Below are 19,908 nucleotides of genomic sequence, written 5' to 3' on the forward strand. Positions count from 1 at the left end.
GGTGGGAAGGGCCCAGGATAGCAGTGTTCAGCTACATGGAAGGCTGTTTGTTACCTACAAGAGTAGCAGGTTTCTGCCTCCGTTTTCTTGTCTACTTTTTCCCTCCTTCCTTCTCATCCTGCTTCTACTTCTTCAACAGGACAAGCTTAGATGTCAAAGAAAAGGTTTTAAGTTAGATATTAGTGATCTCTCTTGGATGAAGATTTTGACATTCTCAAATGTATTTCCAAGGGCTCTTCTTGAATGATAATAATAGTTCATGAAAAATCTTGTGTTCAAGGATGGAATGAGTCCTGTCAAAAGCCATGTGATGGCAGGTTTGATTTTCTTGTTGTTTCTTCCAGTCCTTGGATTTTTTTTATTACTTTGCAGTCATCATTAGTCAACTCTGTCCTAAGTAAGAATTGGAGAAGGAGTTCACTTTTTAGACTCATCTGTCAATTATTCTAAGTGTTAAGTGAACATCAGAAAATTACAATGTCTGTTTGCTTAGACTGATGTGACTTGATTCCACCTCTTAGGGGCAATTGGATGGAAAGTAAAGATAATATATTACATGGGTGGCAGAAAAGCTCTCTTCTGAATTGAGTTCATTCACTGACTGCAGTTGGCTCATTCACCTTAAAAGCTGCCAAAGGACAGAATGCTGTTTTCCACAATGTTTTAAGATGAGAGTAGATAGATGTACATGTGGCAAAACATGAAGAGTTGTAACCCTGCTCTTTGTGTTCAGTTACTGGGATTACTAATCTGTTGTACACCTTTCACTCCTGTGATATTTATCTCTCCAAACAGGGTGTGCATCCTCAGGATGTTAAATGTGGGTTCACCCATTTTTGTACCTTCCTCTCTTCCATTTAAAAAGAAAAAAAAACTGGGGTTACAGTTGGCCATCCCAGCTTAATAAGTCACATCAGTTGGTAGGGACTGTTTTGGCAAGCTAACTGAGGACAGTGAACTAAGTGCTTGCTTTCTGCTTTTCTAGGATTGCAGGGATGATGTTGGCGGGGCTCAAAATGCTGGCATGCTGGGCATCTTAGTAAAAACTGGTATGTAGCTTCTTTGTAAGCCTTCTCCAAAAAACAATGGTAGGATGAGTACACGGTTGCTTAAGGCGTGGTCTTTGCAGAAATGGCAGAGCCTACTGGACACTTTAAATTTTTGGGCCACAAAGCAAAAATAAAACCCCATTTGCAGGGCCAGACTAAACAAAAGCATTATATAAGGCCTTATCTTCATGTCTAGGTCCCTGGGTGGCACAGACCATTTTACGCTCAACTACTAACATAAAGCTTGGTGGTTCAAACCCAGCTAGTTGCTCTGCAGAAGAAAGCCCTGGTGATTTGCTTCAAGGCTGTGACCTTAAGCAGGTTGCCAGGCCTTTCTTCCAGAGTGCCTCTGGAACCACCAACCTCTTGGTTAGCAATTGAATGTTTAATGGTTTGTACCACCCAGAGACTCTTTGGTATCCATTAAAAACCCCATTGCTGTGGAGTTTGTTCCGACTCATAGCAACCTTACAGGACAGAGCAGAACTGCCCCATAGAGTTTCCAAGGCTATAAATCCTTACAGAAGCACATTACCAAATCTTTCTCCCACATTGTGGCTGGTGAGTTCGAACCGGCAACCTTTTGCATAGCAACTGAGTGCTTAACCACTGTGCCACTAGGGCTTCTTGGTACCTGTTACCAAACCAAACTAAACCCATTGCCATCGAATCAATTCTGATTCATGGCGACCCTCTAGGACAGAGTAGAACTGCCCCATAGGGTTTCCAAGGAGCAGTTGGCTGGTGAATTCAAACTGCTGACCTTTGGTTATCAGCCGAATGCTTAACCACTGTGCCACCAGGGCTCCTTATGGGTGTTTAAATAGGGACCATGCATCATCTGATGTACACTTTGAGAAGCTCACTCTGACACTGTGGAATGGTTTCTCTGCTGGGTTAGGGTGTTAAATTGTGTGCCAGACTGGAGGAACAGCAGGCTGTCTTGAACTGCAGAGGCTGGGGGAGTTGGGCAGTGTGTCTGGCACTGAGCACCTTGTCGTGCAGCCTGGCCTCCCTGGCCTGAGGCCTGTGAGCCATCCACCACCCCCCACCCCCTGCCCCACCCCAGGCCCTCTCATTTGCTGGCAGACAGGGTCCTGGCTTGGCAGCAGCACATGCTGTTTGCAGTCACCCTCGGGAGCCGATGAGGCCTCTGCCCTCTGGGGTCTGGGCCTCCATTTAAGAGCATTGATTTAATCACCTTTCCTGTCTTTGGGGCTAGTGGGGGAAGAAAATGACTTCATCAACTGTGAGATTTGAAGGGAACCTTAACTGTCACGTGACCCAGTGTGTGACTGTCCATTGTCTAAGACCAGAGGACCTGGGACCAAGCTGAATGTGTCATCTCTGAATTGCCTCATTGCATCCCGAAGCCTCAGTAGAAGGTGCTCTGGGAGACGCAGAGCCCCTGAGTCTATTAATTGTAAGGGTGGTGCTCTGACGGCCCCGGTGCTTACAGGGCATGATTAGTGTTCTGGCAGTAGCCTTGCTCACTGGCTTTCCTTTCGTTTCAGGGAAGTATCGAGCAGCAGATGAAGAAAAAATTAATCCACCTCCTTACTTGACTTGTGAGAGCTTTCCTCATGCCGTGGACCACATTCTGCAGCACCTGCTGTGAACCGTGATGTGAACCTGAAGCAACATGAGACACGGCTTGTCACGGTCTGGAATGAATCCCTTACCGCCCAGAGCCGGCGTAAATAGATAACCACCGCACCCTGCTGCCGAGTTGTAACCCTCCTTTATTGTGCATTAATTAAAAAGAAAGGTATTGAATTGCAGCCAGCCACTAAGCCTTGCTATCCCTTTTGTTTTGTTTTGTTAAAGAAGATGAGACCCAAAGAAAGGGAAAGCTGAGATTTGGTGCCATTCCTTTTAAAATATTCATCAGGTTGGGCAGGGCTGGGAGGGAGACCCTACTGCAGGGGGTAGTATTCTCAGCTCGTGAGTAAAGTTGAATGGTGTTTTTTAAATTCTAAAGTAATGCATCGAAAGGTGCATTAGGCTGTAGTTTTAATATTGAGCTCAACTGTGAAATCCATCATTAGTGCCAAGTAGAGTAAAAAGCTGAAAGAGCAAAGTGAATTGTTCTTTAGCCCAAGTGATTGAGTGAATTTTCTTTGACGGATGTTGAAAACTAGATTATCCACCGAGTTATTCCCAGCACGGGTGACTTCTTTTTCTCTTCATTAGCCAGAGATGACTAATTTAAATTTAGAACCTGATTTTAATTTAATATTTCCATTAATAACCTATTCATTGCAGATACCTATTATGCTGTGTAACAGTTGTTTTGGAAATTTTATGTAAAATTAAAACTATCAGTATTTTACAGATGTTTTAATTAGACATTGTTATTAACAGGAACAGTGCAGAAACTAAAATCAAGCCTTTAATGTCTTATAGACCGTGCATTTTTGAAATTAGTGTCCACCAGGGTCCTATTAACTGTACATTTGCAAGATTTCATTATTTTTGCCTCTGACACTATAGGGAAAATCTTTTAGAAGCTATTGGGACAGATTCAAGCTTTTATGTACTTGGTTACTACAGCTGGAAAATGAAATCTCATCTTGTAGCATGGATCATTCTTCTCATGTTAAACCCACCAAAATGAAGGGGACTAAGTAGGTAATGATTTTCCTAGTGCATTTGCATACTCTGATAATCCTGGGCCTTTGCAATTGTTTTACAGGGCTCTTGGGCATTGAATTATTAGAATGTAATCGTACATCACTGTAGCGTTCACCTTATTGAAGCTCACACTGATGTTAATGAGCTTCGGGGTTTAATGCTTGTTTAGAGATCAGCTTGGTCTTCGATGGGAGGGTGCAAAACCAAATAAATGGCAGCTCCCTCTCCTTTTGGTAGCTTGGTGAGCACTTCCCTTCTGTTTTTGCAAATACCCCAACGTAGTACTTATACATCCTGGAGTGCAGAAGACCACCCCCCAGAACCAGAAGGATGAGTGGAGTGGCTAAGAGCACAGGCCGACACTTAACTAGCTTCCTGACCTTGGGCAAGTCACCTCGCCTCTTGTACCCTGTAAAATGGAGAAGATAATGATAGTGCCCACCACATGGGGTTGTTGTAAGGGTTAATTGCATTAGCCATATATTACTTAGAGTAGAATTGGGCAAATAGTAAGTGCTATATGTTCGCAGTGATGATGCAGGTATAGCAGGACTGCCTACATTTAGCAATCTAAAAAATGGTTGGTAGAATTTATCTCTGCGGTGATTTCAGTGGGAGAAGTCCTCCTGAGGATAAAAAGAGGCATTCTGCTGAATCTAGCTTTCCTCAGGGCAAGGTGCATATAGAGAGAGAGGTGTAGCCTGCAGCTAGAGAGGCTGCAGGTGCCTGGTGGGTGGGTTCCGTTCAGCTTTGTCTTGTTCTTTGGGCACCTGGGTAAGTGATTCCTTGGCCTAAAAATTATCAAGTGTTTGCTTTCCATAAAATAAAATAATTAAAAAAAATTTTTTCTTTTTATGGGCCCACTGTGGGAAATAAACATATAAGAAAAAGATTCTGCCTTGAGAACCTTTTCTAGGTGGTGAGCTAAGGAGAATACCTAAGACATTACTCGAAAACAATATGAAGACTCAACTCAAATGTCCCCTCCTCTGTCATGTCCTGCCTCCCTGACTATGAGATAGAATGAACTACTCCCTACTTTGTGCCCAGGTAGCACTTGTTAGGTGCTGTCAAGTCGATTTTTTGACCCATAGTGATCCCGTGTGACAGAACTGCTACTACGGTTTCCTAGGCTGTAATCATTAAAGGAGCAGTCACCAGGTCTTTCTCCCACAGAGCCACTGGGTGGGCTAGAACCACCAACCATTTGGTTAGCAGCCAAGCGCTTAACCATTGCCACACCAGGGCTCCTTAGCACTTGTTAGAGCACATCGTTTCTTCACACTTCTCTTCAGCCTGCTAGACAGGACTGTGTCGCATTCTTTTTTTTATATCTGCTGCAACACAGATAGGCACTCAGATGGTTACTAAACTAATAAAAACTAGCTGTAAATATTACAAGAATTTAATTGTAGAAGGTATAGCTGTGGGGAAGAAGGAGAAAATAAGTTTCATTTTAAACTTCCTGTCTCTATAATGCCCATAGGAGAGACCCTTGTAGACACTCGGAAATAATGGATTAGATGCTCTGGAGACAGGTTAGAGCTAACACACTGACGCAGACAGCACTGATGGGTTAGGAAGTAGGTAGAGTAACAGGAGTGGGTAAGGTCACATGAGCATAATGTATCCAGTCAAGAGAAACAGCTTCTCTACTCTCCTCCATTCCAGTTTGTCCCCGTGGGCTGTTAATATCTCAGTGTGTAATTTTTTAATTTATTTAACAAACATTTTATAGGGCTTGCTAACTGACTGGTCCACAGAGAGGTTCATAAGGATAAATAAAAATCTTGTTTCAGGTGGTTACTATAAACATTCCCAGCTCATCTGGTTGGGTTGCCTTGGGCCTCATGGAAGCAATTTAATAACTGAAGTATCTGAAGGACTTCATTTTCCAGCTGTTCCATCTCAAGAGCCACCTTGTGGTATTGACCTCAAGGAGGTTGTAACAGTTTTACTGTAATCCTTTCCTGGGCTCAAAAAAGGGACTAAGTGACATCTTAAGACTAGAAAGAGTATTGGAGAACACCCGTTGTCAGGAGATGGTTATTGAGCATCTGCCGAGAGCCAGGCACATGCCAGGTGTGGAGGCAGCTGGTGGTTCTACCAGCTTCACTCTCTTACCTCCAAAATCAGCCAGATGACTCTGCAGTAGCTTTACCTACCTACCATCCATTCTACATCTGTCAGAGCTGATCTTGATGGCTAGGAGAGGAAAGGGCAGGGGCCAGACAGCCTCACTCTCTGTCATGGTTCTGTCAAACACCTGTAGCTGTGGATAGCAGAAGTCCCTTGGACTGATAGTGCTATAACGTCACCCCTATCCCACATTAAATATTACAGTAGTGTGGTATGCCTGTACTGGATGTGTTCAGTTGGTTTTGGATCAATGCTCGTGTAGGATAAACTGAAGTTCTTGGGTACCTAAATAAGGAACTTTTAAAACTACACTAATCAGTTTCACTAAACACTCTGCCTCGAGCAGTAGAACACCTTTTTCATATTAGCACTGGTTTGCATAAGGTCATTCTTGCGTTACCAGGTTTATTTGACCTGAGTCACAAAAGCCTTTTTCAGCATAAATGCACAAGACCTTTGCTGACTTTGGTATTATACCAGTGATTAAGGCCTGTAGCCCAAAGCAGTGTTGTCTTTAAGGGGCAGTAACAAGGCACCAGAGCACCAGAAATCATTTATCATAATATAAATTGCTTATCTGTTAAGACTAAGCAATTGTGAATGCCTCATTTTGTCTAGTGCTTACCTTCACATCATATACATGTTAACTCCTGTTTGTTTCACTGGCTGGTATGCCTCAGAAAATCACCTACAGATACTCATTAAGTGCTCATTGTGGGTAAAGCACTAAAGACTACACAGAATGCAGCTCTAGCTTCTAAGATGCATGTTTTCTAGTTACGGAACTGAAATGTATAAAAATATGCTGTAACAATACAGAGGGATCTGACAGGTTCAAAATGGTTGTATAAAGCTGTAAGAGAAGTGATCATGTGCACTGAGCTAAGTGCTTTGGAACAGTAGTCACAATTTATAGTCTGGAGCAAATAGAATGCTCAGATCGTCTTTGGCCTACTCCGTTTTGAAAAATGTTTCATTCACTCATTGATTCAGTCGCAGTGGGAAAAGTTCCACACCCTCAGAGCTTACATTTGAGTAGGGGAGACAGACAATAAACACACACACACACACACACACACACACACACACACAACCTAATCAGATGAGAGATAATGACAAACCCCAGGATTGACTCATGAAGAAGAATAAAGCAAGTAAGAGTGAGGTTGGGGTTATTTTAGGTAAGTATGGTCCGTCAGGGAAGCCTCTCATCAGATGGTAATCTTAATGAAGTGAGGAAGCAGGATATGTGGATTGTAGGGGGAAATAATGCTAACTTCTTTGCCAACATCTGAATATCAGGAGATTCTAAATGCAAAGCACTTACTGGTTTTCTGGGAAGACTGGAAGATCTGACAATGTTAGATCCAGATTTCCACCTAGCAGTGTTCAGTTGGAGCTGAGTTACTGTGTCCTCAGACAGTCGCTGCCTTCTTCAGTTCACCACAGACCCCCTCTTCTTCCTCCTCTTACACACAGCTGACTTTATTCATTTACTATACAGTCCATGTTCCTGTAGGCATCTGAGTCATGACCTCTGCTTTAGCAGAAAGTAACCACATCTTGGATAAAGCTAAATTTCACTCCCAACAACTGACAGACCAATCTCCTGTATCCCTGTAAACTTAGATATACTTTTAATCTACTTTTTAAAATATAGCCATAGAGACTTTAAACATAGTAGGTCAATCATATGTGTTAGTTGGTCTCTTTCAAAACCCCACCAAAGTAAGAGTAAAGTATGAAGCTACAAAGACAAACCACAAGAGAATGGTAGAACATCGGTGGATGAGGAAGACTCAAACCAAACTCACTGCCGTCGAGTTGATTCCGACTCATAGCAACCCTATAGGACAGAGTAGAACTGCCCCACAGAGTTTCCAAGGAGCGCCTGGTGGATTCAAACTGCTGACCATTTGGTTAGCAGCTGTAGCACTTAACCACTACGCCACCAGGGTTTCCGGATGAGGAGGGGGGGATGGAATTGAAAGTTTATCTCATATCTTTGGCCATTTGGAAAATAACACTGATACTTATCTGACAGACCTGAGAATGTGTTAGAAAACAATAAGATTAGATACTTAGAAAATTCAACAGATGTAAAAACAAGAAAGAAAAAAAAGTTTTTTTTTTTTTTAAAAAAAAAAAGCAGTTATTAATCCCAGGAAAGACAAAAAGTCATCAAGAAAGGAAATGTAAACCTAATTCACTCCTTGGCTCTACAGTGAACAATGCATACAGTCCTAATAAAAATACTATTGAGTTAACTTAAAATGGTGATATAATTATTTTTGGATGATAGGGAAAGATGTGTATGTAGCGTAGTGGGGTCAGAGGGATGAAAGAGCTACATTTTATTTCATTCAAAACAAGTCATTAGATGAAGCCATCTAAATGCATGACATAAAAACATGTGCGTGCATACTTATTTGGAGACAAACATCCAAGGAAAGAGGAGAGGCAGATTGAGTACGTGATTGGATACTGGTGGAAGTAGTAAAAAGGTGAACTTGGAGATACTTAAAAGGAGTGGAGGTGGTAGAGGTATGTCAAGCACATTGAAGGTTGTGTATGGGGTTTTGGAAATAGAAGAAGTTTACGTGTATTTGCTGAGAGGGATGGCAAAACTACGCTTACCCTGAATGGAATCAGGAACGGGCAGTAAGCTAAAAGGGCCACAATGAATTGAAACAAGCATGCTGTGCACAGGAGTCTCCCCTGCCCTTTACCTGTTCACCCTTAAAGTACACATAGAATACAATCTTAACTACTTTCCAGTCACAGCAAATGAGCAACAAAAGCCAAAATTCCATGAAATCAGAAAGGAAGATAGTGGCCACCAACAGATAAACTAACAGCTACAAGAAATGTCTGCTGACAGCCTGACAAGATGACCAAAAAAGGCACAAAAAGCAGATGTTGGAAACTGAACAGTACAGCAGTCTGAAGCCACTGAGTTTAGAGTCCTGTGTATCTAGTGTATCACTAGGCTGCACACTGTAATATCTAGTGCTCATGAAGGACTTTATATTTGGCACAAATTAAGATGAAATATTTTTCTGTTTGCTTTAAATGTTGTATGAGGTATATTTTCAGTTTAGCTACACTTCCATGACATAACATTTTAAAAGGATTTAGGAATATTCCACTCAAAATAGCCAGTATTTTTAAAAAAGCTTTGTTTTTATTTAAAAGAGTAAGCCCATTTGGAATACTTTGCCATCCAAAATGTCTCTTTCCCCTGAATAGTCAAAGCAGTTTTGAAGAACAAAGTAGGAGGACTTACACATCTGATTGCAAACATACTGTACAGCCACAGTAATCAAAACATCCTGGTACTGGTGTAATAACAGACACACAGACCAATAGAATAAAGAGTCCAGAAATAAACCCCGTACATCTGTGGTCAACTGATTTTTGGCAAGAGCGCTAAATAAATTCAATAGAGAAGGAAGAGTTCCTTCAATAAATGGTGCTGGGAAAGTTGTATTTTCACATGCAGAAGAATGAATCAGAATCCATGCCTCACACCATACACAAAAATTTAAAATGGATCAAGGACTTAAACTAAAACCATAAAATTCTTAGAAGAAAGTATAGGGGTGTGGCTGCAGGGCCTAGTTTTTAACAATGGAATTTCAGATATGATAACAAAAACATGAGCAACAAAAGGCAAAATAGATCCAATGGGCCTCATAAAAATTAAATACTTTTATAACAACAACAACAAAAAAACTTGTTCATCAAAGGATTTTATCAAAAAAGTGAAGAGAACTTACAGATCAGGAGAACATTTTTGGGAACTGTGTATCTGGTAAGAGTCTGATATCCAAAATACATATAAAACTTATACAACTTCACAACAAAAAGACAACCCAATCAAAGAATGGGCAAAGTCCCCTGAAACTATGGCTCCCAGACACCCTGTTAACCCAGAACTGAAATCATTCCTGAAGCCCACTCTTCAGACAAAGATTAAACAGGACTATAAAACAAAAAAATAATACACCTGAGGAATGTGCTTCTTATTTCAATCAGATATAAGAGACCAAATGGGCAGCTCCTGTCCAAAAGCAGGATGAGAAGGCAGGAGGGGACAGGACTGATCAAATGGACACGGAAGCCGGGGAGGGCGGGTGCTGTCACATTGGGGGAATTGCAACTAATGTCACAAAACAACATGTGTATAAACTTTTGTATGAAAAATTGAGCTGTAACTTTCACGTAAAGCATAATAATAAAAAGAATAAGCAAAGGACTCAGACATTTCACCCAGGAGGATATTCAGATGGCCAACAAGCACATGAAAAGATGCACAACATCATTAGCCCTTAAAACCAAAAACCAAACCCATTGTCGTCAAGTCTAAAACCACAATGAAATACTACTTCACTGCAACTAAAATAGCTAAGATTTTTTTAAAAAAATGACAGAAAATAGCAAATATGAGCGAGGATGTGGAGAAATTTGAACCTTATCCACTGCCAGTGGGAATGCAAAATGGTACAGCCGCTGTGGAAGAAAGTTTGGCAGTTCCTCAGAAAGTTAAACATAGAACTACTGTATGACTCAGCAATTCCACTCCTAGGTATATATACCTCAGAAACGTGAAAACAGCCACAGCAAACAAATGCATGCTCATTGCAGCACTATTCACAATAGCCAAAGGGGAACAACCTAAATGGCCATCAATGGATGAATGGATAAAAATGTGGTACATACATACAATGGAATACTACTCAGCCATAGAGAGAAATGAAGTCCCTGATACATGCTACAAGGTGGACGAATCTTGAAAATATGCTGGATCAAATAGGTTAAACCCAAAAGGACAAATATTGTACCATCTCACTTATATGAAATGACATGAATAGGCCAATGTATAGAGACCAAAGTTTATTAGTGGCTACCAGGGGCAGGAAGGAGCCCTGGTGGTACAAACAGTTAAGCACTTGGCTGCTAGAAAGTTTGAAGGTTTTAATTCAGCGGCCCCACAGGAGAAAGATCTGGCAATCTGCTTTCATAAATATTACAGCTAAGAACACCCTAGGAGGTAGTTCTACCCTGTCAAATGGGGTCGCTACCAGTCGAAAAAACAACTCAATGGCACCCAGCAACAACAACCAGAGGTGGGGGGGAGGAAGAAGGGGAGAGACATTGTTCAGGAAGCAGTGAGTTTCTGTTTATGGCCATGGGAACTCTGGCAATGAGTATGGGTGGTGGTTGTACAACATGATTAACGTAATTGGTATCACCAAATTATACACCTGAAAAGTGTTGGATTTACAAATGTTGTGTGTATATATATATATATATATAATTTATTTACAACAATTAAAAAGAGGCAAACCAGATATGGGAAGTGAGGAGGTAGAAGTGTCCAGGAGAACACTCTGGCGTAGGGAATGAGATCAGTGGCATTTCCACATGGGGACCAGTTTGGTAGAGGTTTGCTGCTGATAAAGCTGGTTGGGGTCAGAATTAGGGAGAGCTGATGAGATTCAGAATATTGTCAAGAATGAGAACCAGTCTCTATTTCCTTCCCTGCTCCCTGTCCTTATCCACCCTTAAACTCACCTGGTTGTACGGCCCGTCAAACTTAGCTTCTGGTCAGCTGCCCCAACTCAAAGCCATCCTACGCTTTCCAACACAACTTTTCTGACATCTTTTACATCAAAATAAAGATACCATTTCACAAACACGGAACACTACAGGAAACGGTTCATCAAAATTTTATGCCGCCTTTTACTGTGGGAAAAAATCTCCCCTGCATGACCCAATAGTACATTTGCATGTAATTGAAATTTTCAGTATTTTGCATCTATTGTGAAAAATTAATGAAAGCATCTAAGGTTTTCAAAACAATAGTTGTCCAAGTTAATCCAGTCCTCATAAATAAATTTCTCTTTTCCATTCCAATCATTATATTCTTCTCCCACTTCCACTAATAAGCTAGCAGGCCTCTGTGGTTGCCTTTGTGGCCAGGTCAGCTTCAATGTAATTTCAAACAGACTCGAAGTCTCTTTGCCAGGCTGAGTATCTCTGAGTCAGATTCTTTGCTGAAGGCTTGGTGTGGGCCAGCACATCCAAAAAATCAGCGGTGGTCACTGTATCCAACTGGATGGCAGGTAGACTGCTACTCTCTAGATAAAAACAACAGTAACTGCACAATCGACCTCAGTGTGATCAATGCTATTGAAATGCTAATAGACCCTCTTTCAAGACAATGCATAATGCAGCATACTTAATGGTCAGTGCAGCAAAAGGCAAGACTAAAAAGGGTGGAAAGAAAACTCTTTAATGTGCAACTGAGTTAGCCCCTGAAGCCCAGACCTCCCTCCCCCCAAAAAGTGACTTAAATGTATTGTTATCAAAGTATTATTTAATATTTATATAGTGCCTCAAATGGATCCAGCCCAGCATCATAGTTTGCCAGAGAAATAAAAGCCCGAGCCCTAAGGAGTTTATCATCTGCAGGCAAAGTCGATCCAAAACGGGGCACCAGAGGGGGAATGAATTGAGTGCATGAGGGATGACTTAACCAAGAACGTGTTGCAAGTGTAAAGACCCACCAAGAACCGGAGCAAGGCTCCATCTGCTGGTGAAAGTTGGATTTTTAAACACAAATTTCTCCCCCAGAGCACCTTCTTGGTGATCCCAATCCTACCTGGCTGGTGACTTTCAAGTGTATGGAAGATTTTCCTCACAGGCCGCATGGCTGCCTCCCTGCAGACAAGCTTAATGTCTGAGCCCGAATAGCCCTCTGTCTCCTGAAACACCCGCAAACCCAGCCATTCATCAGCAAGCAGAATGGTGGTGGTGATTACATTCTTAGAGGCAAGATCAGTGTCAGGACCCCTGTTTAGATTCTGTACCTGTCACCCATGAACACTATACAGAGATTCCAGATAAACAGTGCTTGGGGGAAGATGGTGGGCAATAAACAACTTCTAAGACCACCCAAATACATGCCATAAGGTGCTGGTGGAGGACTGGACAGGTCAGGCTACCCAAGCTAGCCTAACAGGCCGTTGTGCCCAAATCCAAGAATGATCAGATTCGGTAGGCAGTTTTGTTCTTCTAAATAGGTTCATACCTGCCTTTAAGGAATGTCTGACTCCATAGTATTCAAGTGTCTACCCAAAGCAGGCAACTCTCCTACAAGACCCTGGGCACTGGGTCCCAGTGACAATGGGGATAACAGGCATGTACCTAGAGCCTTTCCAATGGTGAAAGACTTTCACTTTATCTTCACAGTAACCCTTTGAAGCTCATCTGTTACCTCATTTTATAAATGAAGCAGCTGAGGTTCAGAGGTTAATAAGTGGCAGGGCTAGGATGTGACCAGAGGGTCTCTGATTCTAAATCCTTTGGTATTTATACTACATTGTGTTATTTCTCCCTGCTTGAATGTTCCCAAAGGATGGAGAGCTCAATCTTTCGTGAAGAACAGGGCCATTGCATTGCTGGGACAGCTTGGATCTTTTCTAAGTGTCTAGAACAAAGAGGCTCCGAACAGCTTGTGGTAAGACCCCATCTAGAAGACTATCAAGCTCCAGAGGCAAAGTTTGGCAGCTACCTGGCTCAACACTCCATACTCCAAGTCCGTGTGCAGCTCCAGGGCTTGGCTCTTGCTCACAGGGGGCAGCCAATGGCGGATCATGGCCTGCCTGGCCTCCTGACTGGGGAGATCGACCAGAATCCTCTTCTCCAGGCGACGTAACATGGCACAATCCAGCTCCCTGAAATCACATCAGAAACAGAGGACTTGGATGGGGCAATAAACTTATTTCTTAATGGCAACTACATTTTCAGAACAATTTAGCATTGCTTCATTTCAGGAAGCAATTCTACATTTTAACTGTTACTCAGCATCTATACCTGAGTGGGTAGGACAACTACTTCATGTCGTTTGGGAGTAAAAATGGGTTTAAAAAAGAGAAGAAAGAAAACACACCCTCCAAAAACATCTCATATCAAGGAGGTAATTAAATTTAAGTAACTTAATTTGGGGGGTGGGGAACTCCGACTAACAACAACCAAACATATGAGCATTCCCATTGCACTGGTAACATGATTTATGAATCTCATCCTGTCAGTGAGTAAATTATTCCTGAAAATAACTTGGGCACTCTGGGAAGTACATTAACTCTCTCAAAACTCTTGTACATTCTGGAGTGAATGCCTTTCTCCCTCTGTTGCTCTGGTGAACTCAAAGAATGAAGGCTCCTTCCAGGGTGTCAAAGGCAAATGTAGCCCTTTGAGACACTCACTCACTCCTGCTCTTCCCAAAGCAGTCAGGCCAGGTTTATGCAATTTTGCACGTCATTTCACCGAACTTTTTATTATTTTATTTATTTTGTTGTTGTTGGGAACATACACAGCAAAACATACACCAATTCAATAGTTTCTACATGTACAATTCAGTGACATTGATTACATTCTTCCAGTTGTGCAACCATTCTCACCCTCCTTTTCTGAGTTGTTTCTCCTCCATTAGCATACACTCACTGCCCGCCAAGTTTCCTATCTAATATTTTGAGTTGCTGTCGTCAGTTTGATGGATAGATCTTAAATGAGCATAATGCTGAAGGCAGACATTCTTTACTTGTTAAGCTAAACTGGTTTTGGGAAGTCTTTTGGGGATATTTTTGGTTTAAGGTTTAAAGATTATCTCGGCAATAGTTTCAGGAGATCATTCAGCCTCCAGCTGTAATCAATGTGATTTTTCCCATTTCACTAGACTTCTTCATATAATATTTTTCAAACAAAGAAAAAAGTAGAATAAAACAAGAAACATCTATGTACCAGCCATCTTGACTGAACAACAGTAAATATTTTGCCATATCTGTTTCATATTGATTTACCTATCCTTGCTAAAATATTTCAAAATAAATTACATTATGAAACCTCACCCTAAATGCTTTAGCTCCATTTCCAAAACAGATAAAGGCATTTTCTTACATGGGTGCAATACCATTATGATACCTAAGCAAACCAACACTGATTCCGTAGTATGTCTAATGCTCAGTCCATATTCAAATTCCTCTAGCCATCCAAAAATATCTTTTACAATTTTTCCCAGCCAGAATCTAATCAAAGATCATGCATTACTGATGGTTATGTCTGTTAAGTTTCTTTTTTAATCTAGATCTGTCTCCCTGCCCTGGCCCCTTTTTGAAAAGGTAAGGCCAGCTGTAGAATGCCCCACATCCTGTATTTGTCTGGTTTCCTCGTGGTATCATGTAACTTGTTCCTCTAACCCCTGCCCTCTAAGATGGAAGTTAGACCTAAAGGCTTAATTAGATGCAGGGTAAACATTGTTGGCAAGAATATTTCACAGGTGATGTTGTGTTTTCACATTGGGATCCACATAATGTCTGTGTGACAGTCTCAATGTCAGCGATGTGTTTAATTAATTGCTGGGATCACCTGGTGACCACAGATCACTCCAGCTCCATTGCAAAGAAAACTTTTTCTCTTTGCAAGTAGTTAAGTATTTGATATACAGTACTTTGGCACCTTGTGGATCCCAGTTCCCCACCCCCTTGCTAAATCGTTTTAGCATCTGCGAACGATCTTTGCCCAAATCAGTTATTTCACAAGAGGTTGCAAATTCGTGATTTTTCAATTTTACATTCCAAATGTATTAGCTGGAATTATTATGTAGAGCTTTCCCTCATCAAATGGAGTTATTTGGTTACCCTGATCTACCATTCCTTTTATCAACAGATCATTTTAAGTGTGAGTCTGAATCCTTATATATTTTAAAATTTCAAGCTCCTGGTTGGGGTGGGGGAACATCTGTTTGATTTTCTGATATGGGTAGACATCAGGAAATGCCTGTGTGCTGGTCTGGCTTAACCATTGTAAACAGGGAGAGTGAAATATCATCACCAGGTATTTCTCATTCATAAGGACACTAAGAATTAGCAAAATGTCTTCCAGTTTTCTTACTGTCATTCTGAATCTGCCTCAATATTTTCCTTTAAATTGAAAAAATTAAAAAAACACACTTCCAGGGAGTGTATCTGAATTCTAAATCAAAGTGACCAGATTTCTTTAAAGATTGTGCCTTCAGAATCCATAGTCCAGCAGTGCCTTACTGCCAGTAGCAATGACTGATTTCTTTTTTGCATTTGCTTTATTCTTTATCAGTCCCAGCCTGTTGAAATTCATTTCACATCAGGGACTCAGTCACTTCTTTCCCTGCATAATCATTCCCCCTCTCAAGGCTAACATTTATATTCAAGGCACAGGGTCAAGGATAAGAAAAAAAACTATGCTTCGCTGCAGAATTTTACCTCGCACTCCAATTCATGATGTATTTACTTCCTTGCTTCAAATGGCTTCCTCCTTCTTCACACACTCGGTGCTGTTATCCACCAGCTGGCATCAGTAATGATGCCATCTCTTCCGATTGGTTTGGTACCCCTATCACACCAGTTGTTAAATGTTTTGAATATCCCCTGCACATAACCAACAAAGACGTAGTATCCTTCATGCCTAAGGATGTTCCAGCAGAAAGCTGGCTGTGTTACTAAGGTTGAAGTAAAGAGAATCCATTGTCGATGAACTTAAAATTAACTAAAACCAAAAAAATCAAATCTGTTGCCATTGAGTGGATTCCGACTAAGGCAGCACTTAAAGTGGAGGGGGATGAGGTTAAACACAGTCACTTACCTCTACTTTCTCTTGAAACCTACTAAAACAGCAGCAAAGGGTTTTTCCTAATGACAGAAACCTAGAAAACCAATGAAAATAGAAGAATGGATAGCAATAAAAATTTGAAAGCTGGAAAGCATAATGATAAGTGAAAACTAACTTGGCAGACATGAGAAGCTGATTTCTGAGACAGCAGTGAAGAAAGTTGAGAAACAATCTGATTTGAACTGCAGAGTCCCCAGGCAACTCAGGATTGGCAGTATCTGATACTTTTAGAGGTAAGGGTGAAAGTTGTTGAAAACAGGAGGATTAGTTGAAAGTCTGTATAAGAAACAGATCCCAGATTTTCTCCCCACCTCCAATGGCAGGAGAGCTGCCCTCCCAAACCTGGCAGAGCGTAAAATAAAGAGTCTCTGGACTGGAGGCCACCAGGCACAGTTGAGAACAGAGTCCTATACTGAAAACAGGGAGATTAACTGAAAGCCTTACTTTACTAAACTATGAGACACCAGCCCTCTTCCTCTAGATTATTGGCAACCAAGCTCCAGGCAGAAAATTGCAAGAATCTTCACTGGGGAATCTTACCAAAGAGGAAGACCTAAAGACAATGATATTGGGGTTTCTCCAACAAAACATCCCAGCCAAGCCCCCATATGTGGACTCCACAGTTAACAAGCGACCCCTACATGCACAGAGATTCCCATGAATTTTTTTAGTGTGCCTCTCATAAACATAAGCAGGCAGCCAAGGAGACCTACATCTGTGGAAAGCCTCTAACATGAAGACAGCCCAAAACACATAAACAGGGTGGTGGGAGAGGAGCATCTTGAAGCAAACAGAAACATGCAAGGAGATGAAAACTTCCAAAAAAAAAAAAAAAAGTCATTACTATCCCCAGAGAGATATAAGAAAATATTACATCCATGAAACAAGAACAGGATGCTATCTAAAAGGAACACTTGGAGAGAAACAACAAAATAACTTGGAGATACAAAATGAGATGGAAGAAATTAAAAACACAATACAAAGGTTAGACGATAAATCTGAGGGGATCTCCAAGAGATTAGGACATGGAAGACACACACACACAGAAATAGATTCAAAAGGAGAAAGAAAAGGCTTTTTTTTTTTTTTTCTTGGTTTTGTTCAGTTTTGTTTTTTTAATGAGAACATTAGTCCAGAAGAGCCAACTTACAAATAATGGGAGTTGCAGAAAAAGAGAAAACAGAAGGGAGGATATGATCAATAAAATAATTCAAGAAAACTTCCCAGAGCTGTAGGAAATGATTTTCTGGATTCTAAATATTAATAAAAGCTAATGCTTAAATAACAATTAAGTGGCAGGTACTGTTGTAAGTATTTACACATATTAATTCCTTTAATCCTCACAACAACCCTGCCACTATCCCAGTTTTGCCAATGAGAAGACTAAGGCACAGAAATGTTAAGTTACTTGCCCGGGGTCAGAAAGCTTATGAATGGTGGTGCAAGACTTGGATCCAGTCAGACTGCAGTATGTGCTTCAGTCACTGTGCTGATACGAACACAGTAACTGCAAATAAACTCCCACCAAGTCACATCATGGTGAAATATCAAAACATTTGGAATAAAGAGAGGATTGTAAAAGTGTTCAGAGAGAAAATATAGGTCACATACAGTGAGTCAAGAATAAAACTTCTCAAAAACGTTAATATTAAAAGGAAATAGAGCAGCCAGTATCACAAAACAATTTGTGTATTAATCATTTAATAAGAAACTAATTTGCTCTGTAAACTCTCACCTAAAGCACAATTAAAAAAAGAAAGAAAGAAAATAGAACAATGCCTTCAAAATTCTGAGGAAAAAATAATTTCCAGTGTATAAATCTATATCTGGTATAACCATCAATTAAGCTGGAGAATAGAATAAAGATATTTTCAACATACAGAGTCTGAAACTAACTTTCTGTGCACCTTTTATCAGGAAAAGGGAGAGAGTAAACCAAACCAAAGGGCTACATGGGATTCAAAACACAGAGGACCTGACACAGAAAGAGAAGGAAACCTCCAGAGTGATAAGCTGAGATCCCAGGGTCTCATCTATATGCTACGTGCAGAGGACAAGCAGTTCAGTTTGGAGCTGGTGAGACGGCTCTGGAAGACATGTCTCCAAGAAGATGAAATTGATAAGCTATCTGGTGCATCTGAATGTATCAAGAGTCAATTTAGACAGCAGAGAACTGTGGCTGAATTAGAAGGAGGAGAAGGTGAAATGAGAGGATGGGAAAGAAAAGTGGGGATCTTTTAATAGGGAAATGAAACAATTATATCACATTTTGTTAGTTCAGTTCAGCAATATTTACTGCCTGCCAAGTGTAATGCCTGCCAAGAATCCTGCCTCCAATAAGCAGAAATGAATAAGACAAAACCCCTACTTATAAGTAACAAAAGGCACTATTAGGAGGTTTTGGCCTTGGGCTGCAAGAATGTTGATCCTGTAACCTTCAAAGATAAAATAAGACTTGATATCAGACAGGAAGCCATAAAGGAGGAAAGAATAAGCCTGAAGAGATAGCAGTACTAGGGGTGATGAGCAGCTGCCATACTTTATCCCAAGGCCTTTCCTTAGATCAGCTGCTTGCTCTTGAAAAGGCAGGGACTGCAGAAGGAAAGTTCTTTTGCAGGGGCACCTTCTTCTTGGTCACCCCATCCCATCCACAGCATCTCTCATTTAAAAGAAAAACCAGAATTCCCAGAATGCCCTGGGAAAATGGAGTCATGCAGAAGGGAGGTGGGAAAAAAATCCCTCACCGCAGATGTCTGTATTGATCAGCTAATGCCCTAAAGCAAGAGATTTACCTCAAAACTGCTTGTGGCCGCAAAATAAGTGCAACACTCTGACAGCCAGGCCTGATGAATGCACTTTTAATGACATCAATAATAATATGACCATACAGGGGAGGAAACAAAGGACAAATGGAATGTACCCAGGAATCATTCTTTATGCCAATATATTTATATTAAAAAAAAATTTTTTTTTAACCTGTGGCAACCAGAAAACACAACCCTTGGCTCCTGCACTTTGATTGTGAAACCTAGTTATTCTGTTCTCATCTCCTTTCTCTTGCTTATTTGGTACTTCCATCACCTCAGAGGTCAAAAAGAACCAGAAAGACTGAGATATGTAACACATGTTAAACACAGCAAAGGCTAACAAACCTCAGAGCCTGGCACACTGGACCTATGCCCACTGCTTGTAGAAGTGGGTAGGTGCTACCTACCTGGACTGCCTAGACAGTTTACATGAGCCCTTGCACCTGAGATCCTGGGTCAAACCTTTGGGTCCCTTCCTAAGCCCTTTGGCCTATTTTCCTGTTAAACCTTGTGGTTCCTGGGAGAGACATCATCCCAACCTGCACAGAATTTGGCAACAAAAATTAACT

The 19,908-nt window shown here is 41.1% G+C and overlaps 2 protein-coding genes across 11 annotated transcripts in view; one reads left to right on the forward strand and one right to left on the reverse strand.

The window, feature by feature from the left end:
* Positions 1 to 2,830, forward strand: part of HDHD2 (haloacid dehalogenase like hydrolase domain containing 2) — a 29,759-nt gene extending 26,929 nt beyond the window's left edge. For all 3 annotated transcript variants that reach the window (XM_003406309.4, XM_023543803.2, XM_064294557.1), the window contains 2 exons: positions 986 to 1,049; positions 2,564 to 2,830. In XM_003406309.4, coding sequence (XP_003406357.1) covers positions 986 to 1,049; positions 2,564 to 2,667 — 168 coding nt within the window. In that variant the 3' untranslated portion in view covers positions 2,668 to 2,830. The remainder of the gene's footprint in view (positions 1 to 985; positions 1,050 to 2,563) is intronic.
* Positions 2,831 to 9,417: 6,587 nt separating this feature from the next.
* The window catches only part of KATNAL2 (katanin catalytic subunit A1 like 2), a 94,089-nt gene continuing 83,598 nt past the window's right edge, over positions 9,418 to 19,908 (reverse strand). For 7 of the 8 annotated variants that reach the window (XM_023543813.2, XM_023543804.2, XM_023543820.1 and 4 more), the window contains 2 exons: positions 13,402 to 13,564; positions 11,999 to 12,592 (listed from right to left, as the gene is read on the reverse strand). In XM_023543813.2, coding sequence (XP_023399581.1) covers positions 12,290 to 12,592; positions 13,402 to 13,564 — 466 coding nt within the window. In that variant the 3' untranslated portion in view covers positions 11,999 to 12,289. Of the gene's footprint in view, positions 11,966 to 11,998; positions 12,593 to 13,401; positions 13,565 to 19,908 lie in introns of those variants that run through there. The other variant, XM_064294556.1, reaches the window with a different exon arrangement.

This window comes from Loxodonta africana, chromosome 11 (genome assembly GCF_030014295.1).
Source record: "Loxodonta africana isolate mLoxAfr1 chromosome 11, mLoxAfr1.hap2, whole genome shotgun sequence".
Taxonomy (NCBI): Eukaryota; Metazoa; Chordata; class Mammalia; order Proboscidea; family Elephantidae; genus Loxodonta; species Loxodonta africana.